Consider the following 20,764-nt stretch of genomic DNA (forward strand, 5'->3'; position numbering starts at 1 on the left):
CTTCCCCAAAAAATTGAAGAGGAGAGAACATGTCCTAACTCATTCAGTGAGGCCAGCATAATCCTGACACTAAAGCCAGACAAGGTTGCTATAAGAAAACTACAAACCAATGTCTCTTATGAATATTGATGCACAAATGCTCAACAAAATACTAGCAAACCAAATTGTGCAGCATATTAAAAGGATTATACACTATGACCAAGTGGTACTTTTTCTTGGAATGCAAGATGGCTCAACATACAACTCTGTCAATATAATAAATCAAATCAACAGAATGAAGAAAAAACCCACATAATCATCTCACTTGATACAGAAAAAGCATTTGACAAAATTCAAGAACTTTCATGAAATAAACACTTAGCAAAGTAGAAATAGAGCGAAACTACCTCAAAATGATAAAAGCCATATATAAAAATTTCTCAGTGAACATTATACTTAATGGTGAAAGACTGAAAGCATTTCCTCTAAGATCAAGTACAAAGCAAAGATTCCTGCTTTCACCACTTCTTTTCAAAATAATAATAAAAGTTCTAGCCAGAGCAGTTAGGCAAGAAAAAAGAAATAAAAGGCATCCTAATTGGAAAGGAACAAGTAAAATGATCTCTGTTGCAGATTATATGATCATATATGTAGAAAACAAAGATCACACACACACACATACACACACAATTGTTGGAATAAATGACTTTGGTAAAGCACCAGGATACAAATTCAGCATACAAATAGCAGTTGCATTTCTATATACTAACAATGAGCAACATGAAAAGTGAGTTATAAATGAATTCCATCAAAAGGAGTAAAGTATCTAAGAATTAACTTTACCAAGAAGTGAGGTGCCTGGGTGGCTCAGTCGGTTGAGCGACCGACTTCAGCTCTGGTCATGATCTTATGGTTTGTGAGTTCCAGCCCTGCGTCAGGATCTGTGCTGACAGCTCGGAGCCTGGAGCCTGCTTCTGATTCTGTGTCTCCCTCTCTCTCTGTCCCTTCCCCGCTCATGCTCTGTCTCTCTCTGTCTCAGAAATACATAAACATTAAAAAATTTTTTTTGAAAAGAAAAAAGAAAAAAAAAAACTTAACCAAGAAGATGAAAGACTTGTATAATGAAAACTACAAAACATTGCTGAAAGAAATTAAAGATGACACAAATGAATTGAAACACATCCCATATTCATAAATTGGAAAAGTTAATATTGTTAAAATGCCAATACTACCCAAAGTGATCTACAGATTCAATTCTATCACTATCAAAACACCAATTTTTGTTTTTGCAGAAATAGAAAAACCCATCCTAGAATTCATATGTAATCCAAGACACCCCAAATAGCCAAAAAATCTTGAAAAAGAGCAAAGTTTGAGGTCTCTTATTTACTGTTTTCAAAACTTACTACGAAACTAGAGTAATCAAAAAAGTATGTTGGCAGAAAGAGAGACATATAGAACAATGGAATAGAATAGAGAGCCCAGAAATAAACCCTCACACATATGGTCAAATGATTTTTGACAAGGGTGCCAAGACCATTTAATAAGGAAAAGGCAGTCTTTTCAACAACAGGTGCTAGGAAAACTAGATATCCACATACAGAAGAAAGAAGTTGGACCTAACACTATATGTAAAATTAATTCAGGATGGATAAAGAACCTAAATGCAAGACTTGAAACAACAAAACGCTTCGAAGAATATAAAGGACAAAGCTTCATGATGTTAGATTTGGTAATGATTTATTGGATAGGATACTAAAGGCACAGGTAACAAAAGAAAAAAAGAGAAAGAAAGACAGAAAGACAGATGGAAGAAAGAAAGAAAGAAGGAAAGAAAGAACAAAAGAAAAGAAGGAAGGAAGGAAGGAAGAAATTGGACTTTACGAAAATTTAAATATCTTGTGCCTTAAAAGACACTACCTACAGAGTAAAAAAGCAGCCCACAGAATGGGAGAAAAATATTTACAAATCATGTATCTGATAAGAAATTAATATTCAGAATATAACAACAAAAACCAACCTGATTCAAAAATGGACAAAGGACTTGAATAGAACTTTCTCCAAAGATCTACAAATGGGTAATGACCACATGAAAAATGTGCAACATCACTAATCATTATAGAAATGCAAACCGAAACTACAATGAGATATCACCTCTTACATATTAGGATGGTTTCTATAAAAAAACAAACAAACAGAAAACAAGTGTTGACAAGGATGTGGACAAATTGGAATCTGTATTTGGTGGGAATGTAAAATAGAACAGTCACTGTGGAAACTGCTAGTTCCTCAAAAATGAAAAATATAATTATCATATGATCCAGCAATTTTACCTCTGAGAATATATCCAAAAGATTTGAAAGCAGGGTCTCAAAGAAATATTTGTACACTGATGTTCATAGCAGCATTATTCACAAAAGGTAAAATGTGTAAGGAATCTACATGTCTATTGACAGAATGGATAAGCAAAATGTGACATGTATACAACTGAATATTATTCAGCCTTAAAAAGGGAAGAAAGTCTGACATATGCTACAACATGGATGAAATTTGAGGACATTTTGCTAACTGAAAGAAGCCAGTCACAAAAAGACCAATGCTGTATGAGGTACCTAGAGTAATCAAATACATAGGGATAGGAAGGATCCTCTGTCCAGTAGGAGGGGGAGAATGGGAATAATTAATAGATATAGAGTTCCAATTTTAGAAGATGAGAAGAGTTATGGAGATGGAGAGTGGTGATGGTTGCACAAAAGTGTAAATGTGTTTGGGGCACTTGGGGGGTTCAGTCAGTTGAGCGTCCAGTTCTTGATTTCAGCTCAGGTTATGATCTTGTGGTTTGTGGGATCGATCCCCAAGTGGGACTCTGTGCTGACAGCATGGAGCCTGCTTAGGATTCTCTCTCTCTCTCTCTCTCTCTCTCTCTCTCTCTGCCACTTCTCTGTGCACGTGCACACACCCTCTCTCTCTCAAGATATATAAACACTGAAAACAAATAGTAATAGAGGTACCTGGGTGGCTCAGTCAGTTGAGCACTCGACTTCAGCTCAGATCATGATCTCATATTTTGTGAGTTCGAGCCCCACATCGGTCTGTCTGCTGTCAGAGTGGAGTTCGCTTGGGATCCTCTGTCTCCCAAGCTCTCTGCCCCTCCCCTACTAATGTTCTCTCTCTCAAAAATAAATAAACATTAAAAAACACATTAAGATTATAAATAACAATAATCAAGTGTGAGTGTGTATAATGCCATTGACGGTACACCTATGGGTAGATGGTAAATTTTATGCAATGTGTTGTTACCACAATAAAATACAGACATTAAAAAAAGAATATTTTGCCATTTGAAACATTTTCATCTTTTGAAAACAAAGATCACAGAGTTTTATAACATACTACATAGGCATGTATGTTATCAAATTGTATTATCTTTGCCAAAAATTGCCAAAAATACTGAAGATGAACCTAAGTCTACATGAAACAAAAACTGAGAAACAAATTAAACACCATGGAAAAGGGGAGACAAATCCAGAAAATGAGACATTCTATAAAACAATTGGCCTGATGTCTTCAACAAATCAGTGTCATAGAAAAAAAGTATGTGGGAGGAAAACTGTTCTAAATGAAAAGAAATATAAGAAACATGAGAACCAAATGCAACATGTGGTCTTTGATTGGATCCTAGTTTGAACAAAACAGCTACAAAATAAATTTTGGAATAATTGAGAAATATTAAATGTAGACTGGACATTAGATGAATTAAGGGATTACATTTAATTTATTATACACTTGCTAGATTGATAAAGTTATTGTGATTATGTAGGAAAATGCCATGTTTTGAATTTGTATACTTTAGGGGTAAAATATCATGATGTTTGTAATTTACTTGAAAGTATTTCAGCAAACAAGAATAGATGAAACAAATATGACAATATTTAACTATTGTTAAATCTAGTTGATGACTATGTAGTATTCATTCAGTATACTAATCTCCATAACTTTTTATGTATTTCAAATTTTTCATAGCAAATATTAAGCACATACACAGAGTAATGCTGCAGTGAAAAACCTGGTACATACCTTGGGGCTCTATCAATCACTCTAAGGTCTGCTAAGCCGTATGCTAGGCAAAAGATCTAGAACAGTATTGTTCAAATTGCAGATTGCGACTGTGTAGTCATTCCTAAAATCAATTGAAGGGGATAGTGACCAGTATTTTTTTTAAGTTTATTTATTTTGAGAGAGAGAGAGACAGAGCATGTGAGCAGGGGAGGGGCAGAGAGAGAGGGAGAATCCCAAGCAGGCTCCACACTGTCAGCATGGAGCCCGATGCAGGCCTCGCACACACAAACTGTGAGATCATGGCCTGAGCCAAAACCAAGAGTTGGACCCTTAAATGACATAGCCACTCAGGCGCCCCATGACCAGTAATTTCTTACACATGAAATAGAATAGAAAATATCTAAGGGTTTTCAGTTATTAAGGATGAATATTACATGGAACTTTGTTTTAATCGTATGTATCAGTTACTTTTATATGTGTGTACCGATTATGATGTAAAGTCCATTGTTTACTATAACTTGTATGCAAAAAGTTTAATAGGTCGCTCGGGTGGTTCAATATTTTCCACCAGAAGTCACTAATAATGGTGCCTTCTCAAGTTTCAAGTTAATTTCTCTTAAATTTCTTTGACAATGCTTTGTTAGCTGCACCAGGGTTATCTGATGGATGACCCAGACGTGTTCTCATTTTCTTTGTTTTGATTTTTCTAGTAACTATGACTGAAGTTTTACCAAAGGAAAAGAAACAGAAAGATGAGAAGACCTTAATTCTTGGTCAAGCTGTGGTGGACCTTCTTCCTTTACTGGAAGGTCAGATGTGTGATTTGCTCAATAGCAGATATAGCAAAGCTCATAAAATTTAGCTCCAGTGAAGTCCCTCAGTGAATTTGAGGGACTTAATAAAAAGATGAGCACATTTATCTCTGCCTAACCTTTCCTTCTATGACTTGACTTTGCCTTCTTCTTGCAGGAGAAAGTTCATTTGAAACAATAATCCCCTTGCACCCTGTGCCAGGCTCGCCTTTAGAATCTCTTCGATCAGGTGCTAAGGTAATCAGAGTTTTAAATCTCAACTTTCAGCTAGCCGTTTAGTCTACCAAGTCTATTTGCTATAAAGGTTCAATTTATTTGAGTCCAGTTCATCAGGTGTCTTCTTTTCACAGGCACACATAGCGTTAAGTTCTGGGAAACAAAGATAAATAAGGCAGAGTCCTACTTTAGGAGTCCATAATCTACACACCATGGATTATAATCAGTGTGATTAGATGGTGGAATGGGGCATGTGGGCACAGAATAGTTATTGGTTATTTTGCCCAGGGGTACATGTAAGGAAGGCTTAACCATGGAAATGCCTCTTGAGCTATGTCCTGATGGATTAAATTGAATAATACATGAATGCACCTAAAACACTTTCTGGCATAGTGAGCCTGAATTGGTAGTCTGTGCCACTGGTGTCTTCTGGGCTTTGTTTTCCATTCTTCCTGGGGATTGGTAGCTTCTTGGGGCATTACTTTTGCCACTCTGGTGCAAGTGCACTCACTTTCAGCAGATACCCAGGTGCCTTCTGTTTTGCACAAGTAAAAGAGAGAGGAAGGCTCAAATGACCCAACTATTTCAAATGCAGTTCCCTAATTAACCATTACTGTAGGTCCTCCCTGCTTCTTGTTGATTCTGACCTTGGAGCTGCCATAATCCACTCCTGCATCTCCTGTGGTTCTTTCCCTCTTATTTAGGCTGTGGTTGGTTTCTTCTCAGTTTTTGTTTGTTTGTTTTTGGTTTTGTTTAATATCTGATTTAATTTGCTCTCTGTCTTTCTAAGATTACTAAAACTATGTAGTCTAGTGATGGCATTTCTTATTTTCCAAGGATATTATAGCATTATCCTTTTATTGGCTCTAAAGATATAATTTAGTATTTTTCTGTCATTTCATGTGATTTGTGCTAGAAAGAGGTATATATTTGAGCTCAGTCTGCCTTTCTTGGTTCCATGTCCCTGCCTATGTACTGTTGATTTTCCTTACATATCTTTAGAAGAAAAGGTAGTCAAATGGATTATTAGTCCTTAGGATATTTGCTCATAGTATTCCTGTGTTCACTTGTTTTACACACTCAGTGAAAAAATATGACAATTTCTATTTGTTTGAGAATTCTCATTTTATTTTATTTATCAAGTTTTATTTATTTAAGTAATCTGTATACTAAACTTGGGGTTCAAACTCATGACCCTGAGATCAAGAGTTGCATACTCTTCTGACTGAGCCAGCCAGGCGCCCCCAGAATTCGCACTAATTTTATATTTAAGCATTACACTGATTATTCTCAAGACTCAAAGAGTAAAATGATATAAACCTGTTCTTGGAAAAGAAGTTCCAATTCATCTTCAAGTATTCCTTGTCTTGATTGATTGAGTGATACAAATTAGAAACCTTAGGGACATTTTACTTATCCTTCCAGAGACATATTGATTGATCAGAGATATGACATTCTTCAATGCCTCTCTTTCTTAAAATCTGCTTTCCTTTGGGGTGCCTAGGTGGCTCAGCTGGTTAAGTGGCTGACTCTTGCTTTAGGTCATGATTTTGCCGTTCGTGAAATCAAGCCCCTTGTTGGGCTCTGCACTGACAGTATGGAGCCTGCTTGGGATTCTCTCTCTCCCTCTCCCTCTCCCTCTCCCTCTCCCTCTCCCTCTCCCTCTCCCTCTCCCTCTCCCTCTCCCTCCTTCTCTCTCTGTCTCTCTCTCTTTCTCTCTCTCTCTCTCTCTCATAGACATGTGCTCTCTTTCTCTCAAAAGGTAAATAAATAAACTTAAAAAAAATTCCCTTGGACCCTAAATACAACCAATCCCCAAATCTGCCTTTTAGCAAATCTAGCCTTTTATATCTTCTAAGTCCTCTGGACTCTCCTTAGCTTTATCCCCACTCTTTATTGCCTTATAATCTCTCATTGGAACATCACAAGTAGCCTTGTAACTACCCTTGCCTCCCCCAGTTTCGCCTTCCCATGGGTGGAAGGGTGTTTGCAGGGTGGCTTACAAGGGAATATGGTCACATCTCATCCCCTGCTCAGTACTATGTAGTTCATGGATTCCCCCCACTGCTTACATGTTAAGGTCTAGATTCCCTAGCAGTCATGCAACAGCTTTTATAATAGGAGTCTGACACTTGTTCAGTCACATCTCTCAGACTCCCCTCATTTTGTTTTATATTATAAAATCCTGAACTACTTACATCTGAACTGAATATACCATGCTATTTCAATCCTCTTTTACATAAACTCTTCTTTTTGTTCAGAATTATTTTCTTTCCTTTTCCTGCTTATCTAAATTGCAAACTCTTACTCATTTTGTAAGTCACTTCAGACGTCACCATTTCTCACTTCTCCCCACCCCAATAATTAATTATTCACTTCCTCCTTGGTGCTCCTTGACTAGGGACTAGGGCATTTTATACAGGTCTCTTTTATAGCATTTACCATAAATCATGGAATTATAATATGAATCCCATAATAAAAAGAGCCACATCTCCTTTATCTTTATATTCCTTTTTTTTTTTTAAGTTTATTTACTTATTTGAGAGAGAGAGAACATGCACGTGTGTGTGCGAGGAGGGGCAGAGAGAGAGGAAAAGGAAGAATCCCAAGCAGGCTCCATGTTGTGAGCACAGAACAGAACCCACGTGGGGTTTGATCCCACGAACCATGAGATCATGACTTGAGCCGAAATCTAGACTTGGACGCTGAATGACTGAGCCACACAGGTGCCCCTATCTTTATATTCCTAATGCTGTGGTAAAGTGCCTGGCATATAATTAGCAACCAATACACATTTTATTTTATTTTACTTTATTTTATTTTTATATGGAATGCTTCATGAATTTGCATGTCATCCTTGTGGAGGGGACATGCTAATCTCTGTATTGTTCCAGCCAATACACATTTTAAAGCTACTTTTTATGGTATCCTGTGTGAAAATGTCAGATATATACATATGTATCTATATCTGTATCTATATCTATCTATCTACATGGGTATATACATATATATTTGAAAAAACAGTTTTCTTGTTAAAAAGCACATTGCCAAATCAGAATTTATATTGGAGATATAACTTGGAAATTTCTCATTAGTGGAATACAAAATTCTTTAACAATAATATCAATTATTCTTATTAATGTTGATTCCTAAGAAATAAAATTAAAAAATGAACAAATTATCTTTCTCCTCTCTAGTTGAAAAAGTCATGACAGCCCTATTTGGATATATCACTAACATCAAATCCTTGGCAGCTCTTCTGAAAAATTCATTTTTGAGCTCGTTCATGGGACCAAGAAATACTTTCTCATCTGTGAAAAATAGAAATACAGTAAAGAATATGATTTTCAAATACTTAGTAAAAAACCTAAAATTTTTAAAAAGTACTACATTTAAGTTACAAAAATAGTCACAGAATATAAACTAGCAAAAAAAATCAGCTCAATCTCACTCATGTGAAACTACTATTAACATTTCATTATAGAACCTTCTGATTCCTCTTCTATGTGTATTTGTATACATGTGTGACCTGAGTATGGTAGAGGGGAAAGGCCTCTAGCTTAGGAATAAGATTCTCATCTAGGCTATAGTTCTAACTTATGGGACCTAGAGAAAGTTATTTGAAGCCTCTATATGGAAATAATTAAACTTGACCTTCTTACCTTGAATAGTGATATGAGATTCAAATGAGATAATGAAAAAAAGGGTGGGGAGGCCTCTTGCATTTGCAAAATGCTGCATAATTTTATTCTTTTCCAGCAGTGCAGTCTTGAAGTTAAAGTATTTGTGGCAGAACCCTTATTGACCACAGCACAGATTTTAGGAGGCAATCTACTGAAGGTCACATTGGAGGCTGCCTACTCTGTGCCTGAATCTTTCATTCCAGTAGGGCCTCTGCAGAACTACATGGTTGGTCTGCAAGTTCCATCAGTTGGAGAGGTAAAGCCCTACAGCCAGATATTTAGATAGATTTAAACACTCATATGGTCATCTCTTCCTTACCTGCTAAGATTTCATTCAAAGCAAGCTCTATTAATTGAGGAAATTTATTTTAGGCTTAAAAAAATAAAGTTTTCTAATGTTTTATATATAGATATCTATAGTTTACATGTTATATGTAATATACATTGCATATAATTTGTATCAATAAATACATATTTATGGTGGAAAATATGTAAAACATTTTAAAATTGATAATTTTAATATATTGCTACACATTACTTTTATGCATATATTTTGTGGATTTTATACAATGTGCTTAATTATATAAAACTTTCTCTTAATTTCAGGTTATTTTCTTAGTCCAAATTTCTATAGAGTAATTATATATAGATTTTTTGAGGCTCTTGATAGATATTTCAAAGTTGCTTGCTAAAAGGTATAATTAGTTAATACTCTCAGATGTTCTATTGCAATTTACATTTCAGCATAGAACCCTCGAATTCCTCTTCACTATTCACATTCCCACCAGCAGTGTAAAGGGTTCCAATTTCTCCATATCCTCATCAATATCTAGTATTTTCTGGGTTTTTTGTTGTTGTTGTTTGTTTTTTTGATAATACTTATCCTTACAGATATGAAGTGGCATTTCCTTGTGTTTTAGATTTGCATTTCCCTAAGGACTGATGATGTTGAGCATCTTTTCCCTTCCTTACATTGCTATTTGTATATCTTTTTGGGGGGAAATGTTTATTCAAGTGTTTTGCCCATTTTTGAATCTGGTTGTTTTTTTGTTGTTGAGTTTTAAAAGTACTTTATATATCCTACCTATTAATCCCTTATCAGGTATGTGACTTGTAAATATTTTCTCCCATTCTTTACTTTGTTGTTAGTATATTTTGCTGCACAAAATTCCTAATTTTGATGAAGTCCAATTTATCTATTTTTTTTTCTTTTATTGTCTCTGCCTTTGGTGCCATAACCAAGAAATCATTGCTTAATCCAATGTCAAGAGGTTTTCCCCCCTGTGTTTTCTTCTAAACGTTTTATAGTTTTAGCTCTTAGATTTAGGCCTTTGAACCATTTTGAGTTAATTTTTGTATGTGGTTTAAGGTAAGGATATAACTTGATATTTTTGCATGTGGATAATTAGTTTTCTCAGCACCATTTATTGAAAGGACTGTCCTTTCTCCATTGAATGGTCATGGTATGCTTAATTTTGAAGTTTTTGCCAGCATTCTCATTTCTGTGGAGGAGCAAATTTTCAGAGGTCCTTACTCTGCCATTCCAGAAATGCCTCTCTGTCACAAAAGTTCTTCCCAAAGAACTAGAATTGTTGAGTTATAGGGTATGACAATTTTAAATTTACTGGATTTTAAATTTACTGCAATATTGCTTTTCACAGTTATACCAATTTATACTTCCATCAACTATGTATAACAATACCATACCCTTTACAATATTGCCAGTGCTTGATATTTTCAGACTGATTTTGCCAATCTGTGTTTTAAAATGATATCTCATAGTTTTAATGTGCATCTCAATTATTATTAAGTTTATCTAGCATGTTTTTATATAAACATTGGATTTTCTAATTTCCCTTTCTACAAATTGCCTATTTACATCTTTGTTAATTTTCTTTTACAAGTATATATTAGATAAATTATAGATAGGAAAGTGCCTATATTGTTAACCCTTGTCAGATTTGTTTTTAAAAAGGTAATTTTTAAAAAGGTATATCATAACTCTCATATAAATATAAAATGACGAAAGGGTTTTAAACCAGTTCAAAGGAGAATTGGGGAAAAAAACACCCATATATAAGCAATCAGGAATGTTGAGATGAATTTCCTAATAATTCTAAACTCATCATCAGCCACAGGTCAATAATTGATTATATCTCCACTGGACAAAATATGTTTGCATATCTATGGACAAGAATAACTTGCATTGTTACTATTTTTTTTTATAAATTAAAGAATTATAAAACAGCACAAATACAGAATCAGATAATCACAAAAGGAAGGGTGTGTTAGATAATACCCAACATTACACTGTAAATATACTTCAATAAACTTTTTTGTTCATTTTGAACTCTTTTACAAAACTTCCTGATGTATGATAATTTATTCTGTAGAAAGACTATCCCATTTTGTTCAAGAATGGAACTCTGAAGATTGGAGGGGAAAGAGAACCTGTTCCCCGGCCTAAAAAATGGCCAATTGCCAACATTCTGGCTCCAGGAGCTAATGACATTCCTAATGCTTTCATTACTGGTGGGCCCTATGAGGAAGAAGAAGGAGAACTCAATCACCCTGAGGTGAGAGAATTATGTACTTTTTTTTGAGACAAACTAAGTGCATAGACAGATGGTAAGACGTTTTTTGAATCACTCTAATTTATATAAATCTGTTACTTGTTAAAATAAAACAATTGTCTAATTCTGATGAAAATGTCTCCTAACTTCTTAAGTTCAACAAACAAAATAGTTTATTAAATTCAAATTTACTCTTTATTTTATTTTGAATTTATGAACTTTTGAGAAGGCAATAATATGATCATAGTCATGCATATAAAAGCAAATATATATACTCGAAGAAAGAAAGACTCACAAACAAAAATATTTAGAAGAGCAAAGTTTCCTTGCAAAGAATGCAAAAAGGAATAGATTTCAGAAAGACTGACTCAGACATCAGCATAGTAAAAGTCAGGGATAAAATTGTTTTTCTTTAGGAAGTCCAGATTTATAGAAAGTATTCAAAATATTGTTATTTTCAGAACTAGAACCTGTCAGGAAGACACTGCTATTTTTATTTTCTCTGAGGGTGTAAATTTATTTATTTATTTATTTATTTATTTATCTATCTACTTATCTATTTAGTTATTTATTTCTATTTTTCTTAAAGGTTTATTTTTAACTGAGTATATAGAGTGCTTAATCATATTAAAAGCAGGGAAAATGTCAGTTTTGATTTATATACACACATATGTACATACAGTACATACATGTATTCTTTCCTTATTGGTGGCATACTCATACTGTTTTGCAACTTGCTTTTTAGTAGATCTTGGTGATTTCCACATCACTACTTAAAGAGCATTCTCATTCTTTTTCTTTTTTCCTTTTTTTTTTTTTTTTTGAGAGAGAGCTAGAGTGCAAGTGGGTAAAGGGCAGAGGAAGAGAGGGAGAATCTCATGCAGGCTCCATGCCCAGCTCAGAGCCCGATGTGGGGTTCCATCTCACTACCATGAGATCATGACCTGAGCTGAAATTAAGAGTTGGCCGCTTAACTGACTGAATGACCCAGGCGGCCCATCATTCTTTTTCTTTCTTTATTTGTACTTGCTGTATGACATGACATTATATAGACACACTTAAATTCACTTAACCAGTCTGCTATTGGTGATCATTTAGGTTGTTGAAATTATTCTTTCTTTTTATTCCTCCCTCCTTTCCTCTTTCCATCCTTCTCTTTCCCTCCTTCTTTCTTTCTCTTTTTATTTTCTTTCTTTGTTTACCTGTTTCTTTCTATTTTACTGCAACTTATACTTGTCAAGAGCATAGAAAATGCTGCAAACATACTGGCAAATGTTTCTTGAATGAGCTAATAATCATTAATGGAAAAATTCAATAAAATTATTTGTAAAATGAGGATGGTTGAATTATTTTAAGTATCTGACTAAATATTTTAAATAGTTGAAATAAATCTGGCAATATTTGAAAACCATTGTGCAGTATCTTCTCTCATCATTGTGATTAGTGAATATTCATACTGTTTCTTGATTTATACTTTCATTTAGATCAGAAACTTTATTTTACGTATTTAGATCTTATATTTTAGTTTATTTTTAAATTTTGTTTGTTTCAAGTTTTTATTTAAATTCCAGTTAACATATAGTGTAATATTGGTTTCAGGAGTAGAATTTAGTGATTCGTCACTTACATATAACACCTAGTGCTCATCACCAGTGCCCTCCTTACTACCCATCACCCATTTAACCCTTCCCTCACCTACCTCCCCTCCAGCAACCCTTAGCTTGTTTCTGTAGTTAATAGTTTCTTACGGTTTTCCTCCCTCTTTCTTTTTTTCCTTCCTTCCCCTATGTTCTTCTGTTTTGTTTCTTAAATTCCACATATAAGTGAAATCATATGGTATTTGTCTTTCTCTGACTTATTTCACTTAGCAAAATACAGTTTATCTCCATCAAATGGCAAATTTCATTTGTTTTGCTGGCTGAGTAATAACCCATTTTATATATATATATATATATAATAAAACATATATATTTACTTTAGATCATTAGCTCTCTGGTTGCTCGCTTGAGCAAGCCTGGTTGCTTGCTTGAATCATCTGGAAAGCTTTTAAGACAATAGCAATGGGGCACCTGGATGTCTCAGTCTGTTTTACATCCAACTTGGTCTCAGGTCATGATATTGTGGTTTGTGAGTCCGAGCCCCACATCGGGCTCTGTGCTGACAGCTCAGAGCCTGGAGCCTGCTTCAGATTCCATGCCTCCCTCCCTCTCTGCCCCTCCCCCACTCGCACTCTGTCTCTCACAAAGAAATAAGCATTTAAAAAAACAAATTAGGGCCGCCTGGGTGGCTCAGTCGGTTAAGCAGCCGACTTCGGCTCAGGTCATTGTCTCACGGTCCATGAGTTCGAGCCCTGCATCGGGCTCTGTGCTGACAGCTCAGAGCCTGGAGCCTGTTTTGGATTCTGTGTCTCCCTCTCTCTGACCCTCCCCCGTTCATGCTTTGTCTCTCTCTGTCTCAAAAATAAAAACGTTAAAAAAAAAATAATAAAAAAAATAAAAAAACAAATTAAAAAAAAAAAAAAAAACAATAGCAATGGCCAAGCCCTAACTGAGATCAATTACATAAGAATTTACTTTCAAAATATTACACTGGGGCTTCTGGGTGGCTCAGTTGGTTAAGCGACTGATATTGGCTCAGGTCATGACCTCATGTCTGGTGGGTTTGAGCCCCTTGTGGGCTCTGTGCTGACAGCTTAGAGCCTGGAACCTGCTTCAGATTCTGTGCCTCTGTCTCTCTCTGCCCCTCCCCCACTTGTACTCTGTCTCTCTCTCTCTCTCTCTCTCTCTCTCTCTCTCTCTCAAAAATAAATAAATATTTCTTTTTTTTTTTAATTTTTTTTTTTTAACGTTTATTTATTTTTGAGACAGAGAGAGACAGAGCATGAACGGGGGAGGGTCACAGAGAGAGGGAGACACAGAATCTGAAACAGGCTCCAGGCTCTGAGCTGTCAGCACACAGCCCGACGCGGGGCTTGAACCCACGGACTGTGAGATCATGACCTGAGCCGAAGTCGGATGCTCAACCGACGGAGCCACCCAGGCGCCCCCAAAATAAATAAATATTAAAAAAATATATTACCACTGCCCAGGTGTTGATTTTTTTAAAAGCTCCCAGATAATTCTAATATGCATTCAAGGTTGAGAATCAGTGACTGAGATTATATGAGTGAATTTTTGGTACTTAGTACTAAATTAATGTGAAGGTAATATAAATTATCTTACATACTTTAGTAATAGTAAAGTACCCTAAAATTTAAGATGTGGTAGTAGTTACAGTAGTAGTTGTAGTTATACTAGTAATAGTAATAGTAATAGTAATAGTAATAGTAATAATAGTAATAGTAATAGTAATAGTGTTGTGATCAAATCCCTTAAAAGAATGACTTACAGATTTAGCAGGATGAAACCATGGCACACTGAGAGAACAAAAGTCTCATTATTTTACAGGACAGGGAATTTAGGAACCAAGCAGAGTGCATAAAGAAAAGGATTACTTGGGACCTGGAAAGTCGCTGCTACCTTGATCCTCCTGCAGTAGTCAGGTAGGAAGAGGAAGGGGATTATGTCTAAGCAACAACTAGAGGTGGGAAGAAGTGTTACTTTTGTTAATTTTATCTATATTTGAGTTAAGGTGATCTGAGAATCCCTTCCACCAAATCTGCTAATAACAGAGGCTTTTAGTGATCGTGGTTCTGATTCCTTTTTCATATAAAACAAGTCCAGAGCTGATATGTATGGTAGCTCCACAGTGTAGCTCCATCGGGTATACAGGCTCCATCTTTATTTTTGCTCTACCTTCTTTAACATGTGCTTTCCATCCACAAGGTTGTTTCATGGTCCAAAATGGCCATTGGAGCTCTATCCTGCATATTCACATTCCTCACAGAAAGCTGGAAAGGGCGAGTGTTTATGGATAAAAAAGGATACATGCTGGGTATCTTAGACCCTCTTATAGAGCCTTTCTAGAAACTTACAATTTCAGTTTTATATCTCATTGGCCATCTCTAGATGCAAAAGAGGCTAGGAATTATGTTTTTGTTATACACCTTGTCATTCAGACTAAATCAGGGGTTAGAGGTGTGCTTGCATAGCTCAGTTGGTTGAGCATCTGTTTTGGGATCAGGTCATGATCTTGTGGTTCATAGTTCAAGCCCCATGTTGAGCTCTGTGCTGACAGCTCAGAGACTGGAGCCTGCTTTAGATTCTGTGTCTCCCTCTCTCTCTGCCCCTCCCCTACTCATGCTCTGTCTCTGTTTCTGTCTCTCAAAAGTAAATAAACATTAAAAAAAATCTAAATCAGGAGTTAGATACTAAAGAACAGGACACTTGATATTGTGTGGGTAACTACCAGTCTCTGTCACAGTTACCTGGCGGTTAGGGAGAGATGATAAATAAGGGACTATCAAAATACGTATAATTAGAATGAGCAACTCTGGTTTTCTTTTTCAATTCATAGGCTGTTTTTAAGAAGAGTGTTAGAATTACAGAAAAATTGAGCAGACATTTCCCAGAATTCCTATATACCTCTGGTTCTCCACTTGACTGTGGTGTATAGTATAAATATACATTGTTGGGGTGCCTGGGTGGCTCAGTCGGTTAAGTGTCTGACTTCAGCTCAGGTCATGATATTATGGTTCATGCTTTGAGCCCCGCATTGGGCTCTCTGCTGTCAGTGCAGAGCCTGCTTTGGATCCTCTGTCTCCTTCTCTCTGCCCCTACCTTGCTCTCTCTTGCTCTCTCTCTCAAAAATAAATAAACATTAAAAATATAAATGTACATTGTTGGGGTTGACTTGCTTATATTCTGTTAAGGATACATTGTTGCTCTTATTACTTTGAGTAGTTACCTATTTGATCAATTAAAAATAAGAAAAATTTGAAAATTTATTTTACCTTAATTTTGTCCTCTGATTCTCTTCTTTTCTTAATGTAGATCCAAGTTTCTGACCCATATCATTTTCCCTTTCTCTGAAAACTTTTAGCATTTCTTGCAAGGCAGGCCTACTGGCCACAAATTCTCTCCATTTTTGTTGAGAAAGTCTTTATTTCTCCTTCCTTTTTTTTATGTTTTTTTTTTTTTTTAGTTTATTTATTTTGAGAGTGTGAGAGGGAGGGCACAAGCTGGGGAGGGGCATAGAAAGAGGGAGAGAGAATCCCAAGCAGGCTCTGCACCATCAGCACAGAGTCCAACACAGGACTTGATCTCACAAACCGTGAAATCATGACCTTAGCAGAAATCAAGAGCAGACGCTTAACCAGTTGAGCCACTCAGGCACCCTCTCCTTCACTTCTGAAGGATAATTCTCTGGATACAGAAATCCAAGTTGGTGGTGTGTTTTTTTCCAGAAACTTTGAATATTTCACTCCATCTCTTATTGCTTGCATGGTTTCTGAAGAGAAATCCAATGTAACTCTCATTCTTGTTCCTCTATAGGTAAGGTGTTTGTGGTTTCTCTCCCCTCCGTCTTCTTTAAAGATTTTCTCTTTTTCTGTGGTTTTCTGCAGTTTGAATATGATATACCTGGACATAGGGTTTTTTTGTTTGTTTTCTGTTTTGTTTTGGTATTTATGATGCTTACTCTTCTCTGAGCTTTCAGTATCTGTGGTTTGGTATCTGTCATTAATTTAGTAAAATTCTCAGTCATTATGATTTCACATATTTCTTTGGTTCTTGTTTCTGTTTTTTCCTCTGGTATTCCTGTTATATCTTCTATAATTGTTCCACAGTTCTTGGATATTCTAATTTTTTTTTTTCATTTTTTTCTCCTTTCCATTTTAGTTTGGGCATTTTTTATTGACATATCTTCAAATTCACTGATGATTTCCTCAGCATTGTTCAATCTACTAAGTCCATCAAATGAATTCTTCATTTTTGTTTCAGTGTTTCTTGTTTCTAGCACTTCTTTTTTATTCTTTCTTGGGTTTCCATCTCTCTGCTTACATTTCCATCTCCCTATTACATTATTTGCAGTTTGTCTACTTTTTCCATTAGTGCTCTTAACATATTAATTATAGTTATTTTAAATTCCCTACATGATTGGGGCATCTGGGTGGCTCAGGCAGTTGAACATTGGACTTCAGCTCAGGTCATGATCTCGAGGTTCGTGAGTTTGAGTCCTGCATCTGGCTCACTGCTGTCAGTGCAGATCCGCTTCGGATCCTCTGTCCCCCTCTCTTTCTGTCCCTCCCCCACTAGTGCTCACTCGCTCTCTCACTCTCTCTTTCAAAAATAAATTTAAAAAATATTAAAATATTCCCTATATAATCATTCGAAATTTTGTGTCATATCTGAGTCTAGTTCTTATGTTGTGTCTCTTCAGTATTTTTTCTTGCCTTTTAGTATTCTTTGTAATTTTTTATTGGAACCTGGACATTATATATTGGGTGATAAGAAATGAGGTAATTAGGGTTTTTAGTGTGAAGTTTTCTGTTAATGTGGCTTGGAGCTGGGCTGTGTTTAATGTTTGCTGTAACTGTATGTGCTAGAGGCTTCAGTTTCCTTTTTTGTTCCTCCCCTGTTGTCTTTGAGTTTGCCTAAAAGAGGGTCTGTGTTTTGCAGCCTCTCAAATCCACTGTTCATATACCAAAACCCTGTTGGTGTGGTGATAAGGTGTTTGGAAGGGGAAGTATTTTAAAATACTGTAATTAAACTTAGTATTTTAATGGGTTTGACTTCCTGGCCTGTGGCAATCAGAAGTGTTTAATAGTATTTTTTACTTCTTATGTGAAACAGGAAGGCTAGACAGAACTAGAATTGTCTAACTGCCCTTCTCCTGCATCAGATAAGACTCTGGTAAAATAGTTTCCCCTAAAGGGTAAGCATTTGTTATGGGTAACACTCCAGGCATATTTCAAAATGCTTACTGTTCCCTTCTTCCTACTTAAGAGGATTTTTCTCATATCTTCACCATGAATATCTGAGGTGACTCCTTGTTTTAAAGCCAAAAAAGTGTGGAGTCTATAACTCTGGCTAATCCAGCCTCCAGCAATTTGTCAAAATTACCATTAAAGTGTTTCCACAACTTATTGACTCCATTGCTTTCTCCGACCTGTACACTGACGTCAGCTGTGATTCTCTGTACCTGCCTCTCCTCCAAATTTTATGGTGGTGATTTGCCCCATGAACGTAATTCTTAGATGGATCTAAGAAAGGTCATTGATTTTTCAGCTTGACCTGCTTCTTAGTGTTGTTATGAGGACAGGAGCAACAACTTCTAAGCTCCTTACATGTCAGAGCTGACACTGTAAGTGTACTCTATTTTCACAGTATAAACATATTTTATATGATTTGCATACTTGTCTGATTATTTCTTTAGAATAAATTACTAGAAGTGAAATTTCTGGCTCAAAGATTATGACCATTTTAAGGCTTTTGATTCACATTTACAGATTGCTCTCAACAATGTATAGTTTGCCTCTGCTAGCAGTACAGTAGAATTATTTTTGGAATTTTATAAATTTAGGAAGCTTAAAACAACCCACCTACCTAATAAAAATGTTTATATATGTTTGCGTATTCCATTACTTTTAAAAAGAGTCTTCCCTTTAAATTATACTAACTTGATTTTTTCATACAATTCTAATGGGCTGATTTTTAATTTGCAGTTTTCAGAAGCGAATTGTTGATTGCCGCTTTTGGCCTGTAGAGATCACAAGAGTTCCTCTGACTACTGTACCCAAAGGGAAAGCTGCAAAATTTGATAAGGTAAATTTGTTCCCTTAATGATAGCTATATAAGAAATGCCTGGTCAGACCCAACCTATTATTCTGCTTCTTTATTTTTTAAATTTTTTAAATGGTTATTTATTTTTGAGAGAGAGAAACTGAGCACAGGCAGGGGAGGAGCAGGGAGACGCAGAATCTAAAGCAGGCTCCAGGCTCTGAGCTGTCAGCATAGAGTCCAACACGGGGCTTGAATCCACGAACTGCAGGATGATGACCTGAGCCCAAGTCAGATATTTAACCAAACTGAGCCACCCAGGTGCTTGTTATTCTGCTTCTAGTTCTGATACAGAAGGAACGTGTGAACTGATGTGGGTGCTCTCTAGGGTGACTAACTTAACCTGATTTGTCAAGTAGTTTCCTGGTTTTAGTGCTGAAAATCGCATGTCCCAGGAAGATCTCCTGTCCCTGGCAAATCAGGATGACTGGTCACCCTAGCTCCCTCTTGTCCACTAAAAACTGTTTAGGCTTTATTCCTAGACATCCTATTTCCCTTTAGCTCTTTAAAATGGTTTTACTATAGGTAAAACCACACAAAATAGCCATTTTTATAGGTCAAAGTAGTTAAATATTGGGAATATGGCTCAACCTAATACATCTTCCTGAATTTCTTTTCGACATACCTACTTAAAATGTTTTAGCCTACTAATTAGAGTAATAGGGTTCATCGATGTACATTATTCTGAAAAGATCTAGCTTTGTGAGCCTAGAACATGTTCTCTGTTGTTTTATTTGTGCATGTCTGGTCTTTTCTGTTTGTACATAAACTCCCTTAGGGTAGTCATAGACTACCTTGTATCCTCTATAGTACCTAGCATGATTCATGGTATACAGCAGACAATTAACAAGTACCTAAATTCTTTTTATTTTTATTTTTTTTATCTTAAACAAATTTTTTTCTAATGTTTATTTATTATTGAGAGACAGAGAGAGGCAGAGCATGAGCATGGAAGTGGCTGAGAGATGGGGAGACACAGAATCTGAAGCAGGCTCCAGGCTCTGACCTGTCAGCACAGAGTCCGACGCAGGGCTCTGACTCAAACCTAGAGATCATGACCTGAGCCGAAGTCGGAAGCTTAACCGACAGCCACCCAGGCGCCCCCTTTTGATTTTTAAAATAGACATTTTTACATAATAAAAATACTACTGCCAGTAACCACGTCTCCCTTTGTAATATAAAATATACATTGCTAACTTTCCTTAGCAACACAATGTTATTATATATATGTAAGACTTTTAAATCTACTTTTTTTTTTAATTTTTCTTTTTTAATGTTTATTTATTTTTGAGAGAGAGAAGAGCCTGAGCCGGGGTGGGGCAGAGAGAGAGGGAGACACAAAATCTGAAGCAGGCTCCTGGCTCTGAGCTGTCAGCACAGAGTCCCACATGGGGCTCAAACTCATGAACTGCAAACCGCAAAATCATGACTTGAGCCGAAGTCGGATGCTAAACCGACTGAGCCACCCAGGCGCCTCAAATCTAAATTCTACTCATTGTAATATGTGAAATCAAAGAGATTACTTTTAATCTTGTGGGAATTAAATGTGTTTTCTTTCAGTAAATTTTTTCCCTATGAAAGTTTTCTATGGCAAACCATTAAAAATTATGTTGTTATATTTATTAACATGTTATTCATCTTTGTGATGGGGGTTTAGATAAAATTAGGGGGGTACCTGGGTGGCTCAGTCAGTTGAGCGTCTGACTTCTGCTCAGGTCATGATC

General features: G+C 36.0%; 1 protein-coding gene and 1 non-coding gene across 7 annotated transcripts in view; one reads left to right on the top strand and one right to left on the bottom strand.

The window, feature by feature from the left end:
• Positions 1-20,764, top strand: part of CFAP70 (cilia and flagella associated protein 70) — a 102,807-nt gene that overhangs the window by 17,700 nt on the left and 64,343 nt on the right. For 5 of the 6 annotated variants that reach the window (XM_078434403.2, XM_078434405.2, XM_078434407.2 and 2 more), the window contains 6 exons: positions 4,749-4,847; positions 5,008-5,087; positions 8,826-9,005; positions 11,143-11,325; positions 14,769-14,863; positions 18,926-19,025. In XM_078434403.2, coding sequence (XP_078290529.2) covers positions 4,749-4,847; positions 5,008-5,087; positions 8,826-9,005; positions 11,143-11,325; positions 14,769-14,863; positions 18,926-19,025 — 737 coding nt within the window. The remainder of the gene's footprint in view (positions 1-4,748; positions 4,848-5,007; positions 5,088-8,825; positions 9,006-11,142; positions 11,326-14,768; positions 14,864-18,925; positions 19,026-20,764) is intronic. The other variant, XM_078434404.2, reaches the window with a different exon arrangement.
• Positions 7,887-7,988, bottom strand: LOC132685669 (U6 spliceosomal RNA). Its single transcript, XR_009613258.1, has one exon. It is a non-coding gene; the product is annotated as a U6 spliceosomal RNA (small nuclear RNA).

Source organism: Panthera onca, chromosome D2 (assembly GCF_046562875.1).
Source record: "Panthera onca isolate mPanOnc1 chromosome D2, mPanOnc1 haplotype 2, whole genome shotgun sequence".
NCBI lineage: Eukaryota > Metazoa > Chordata > Mammalia > Carnivora > Felidae > Panthera > Panthera onca.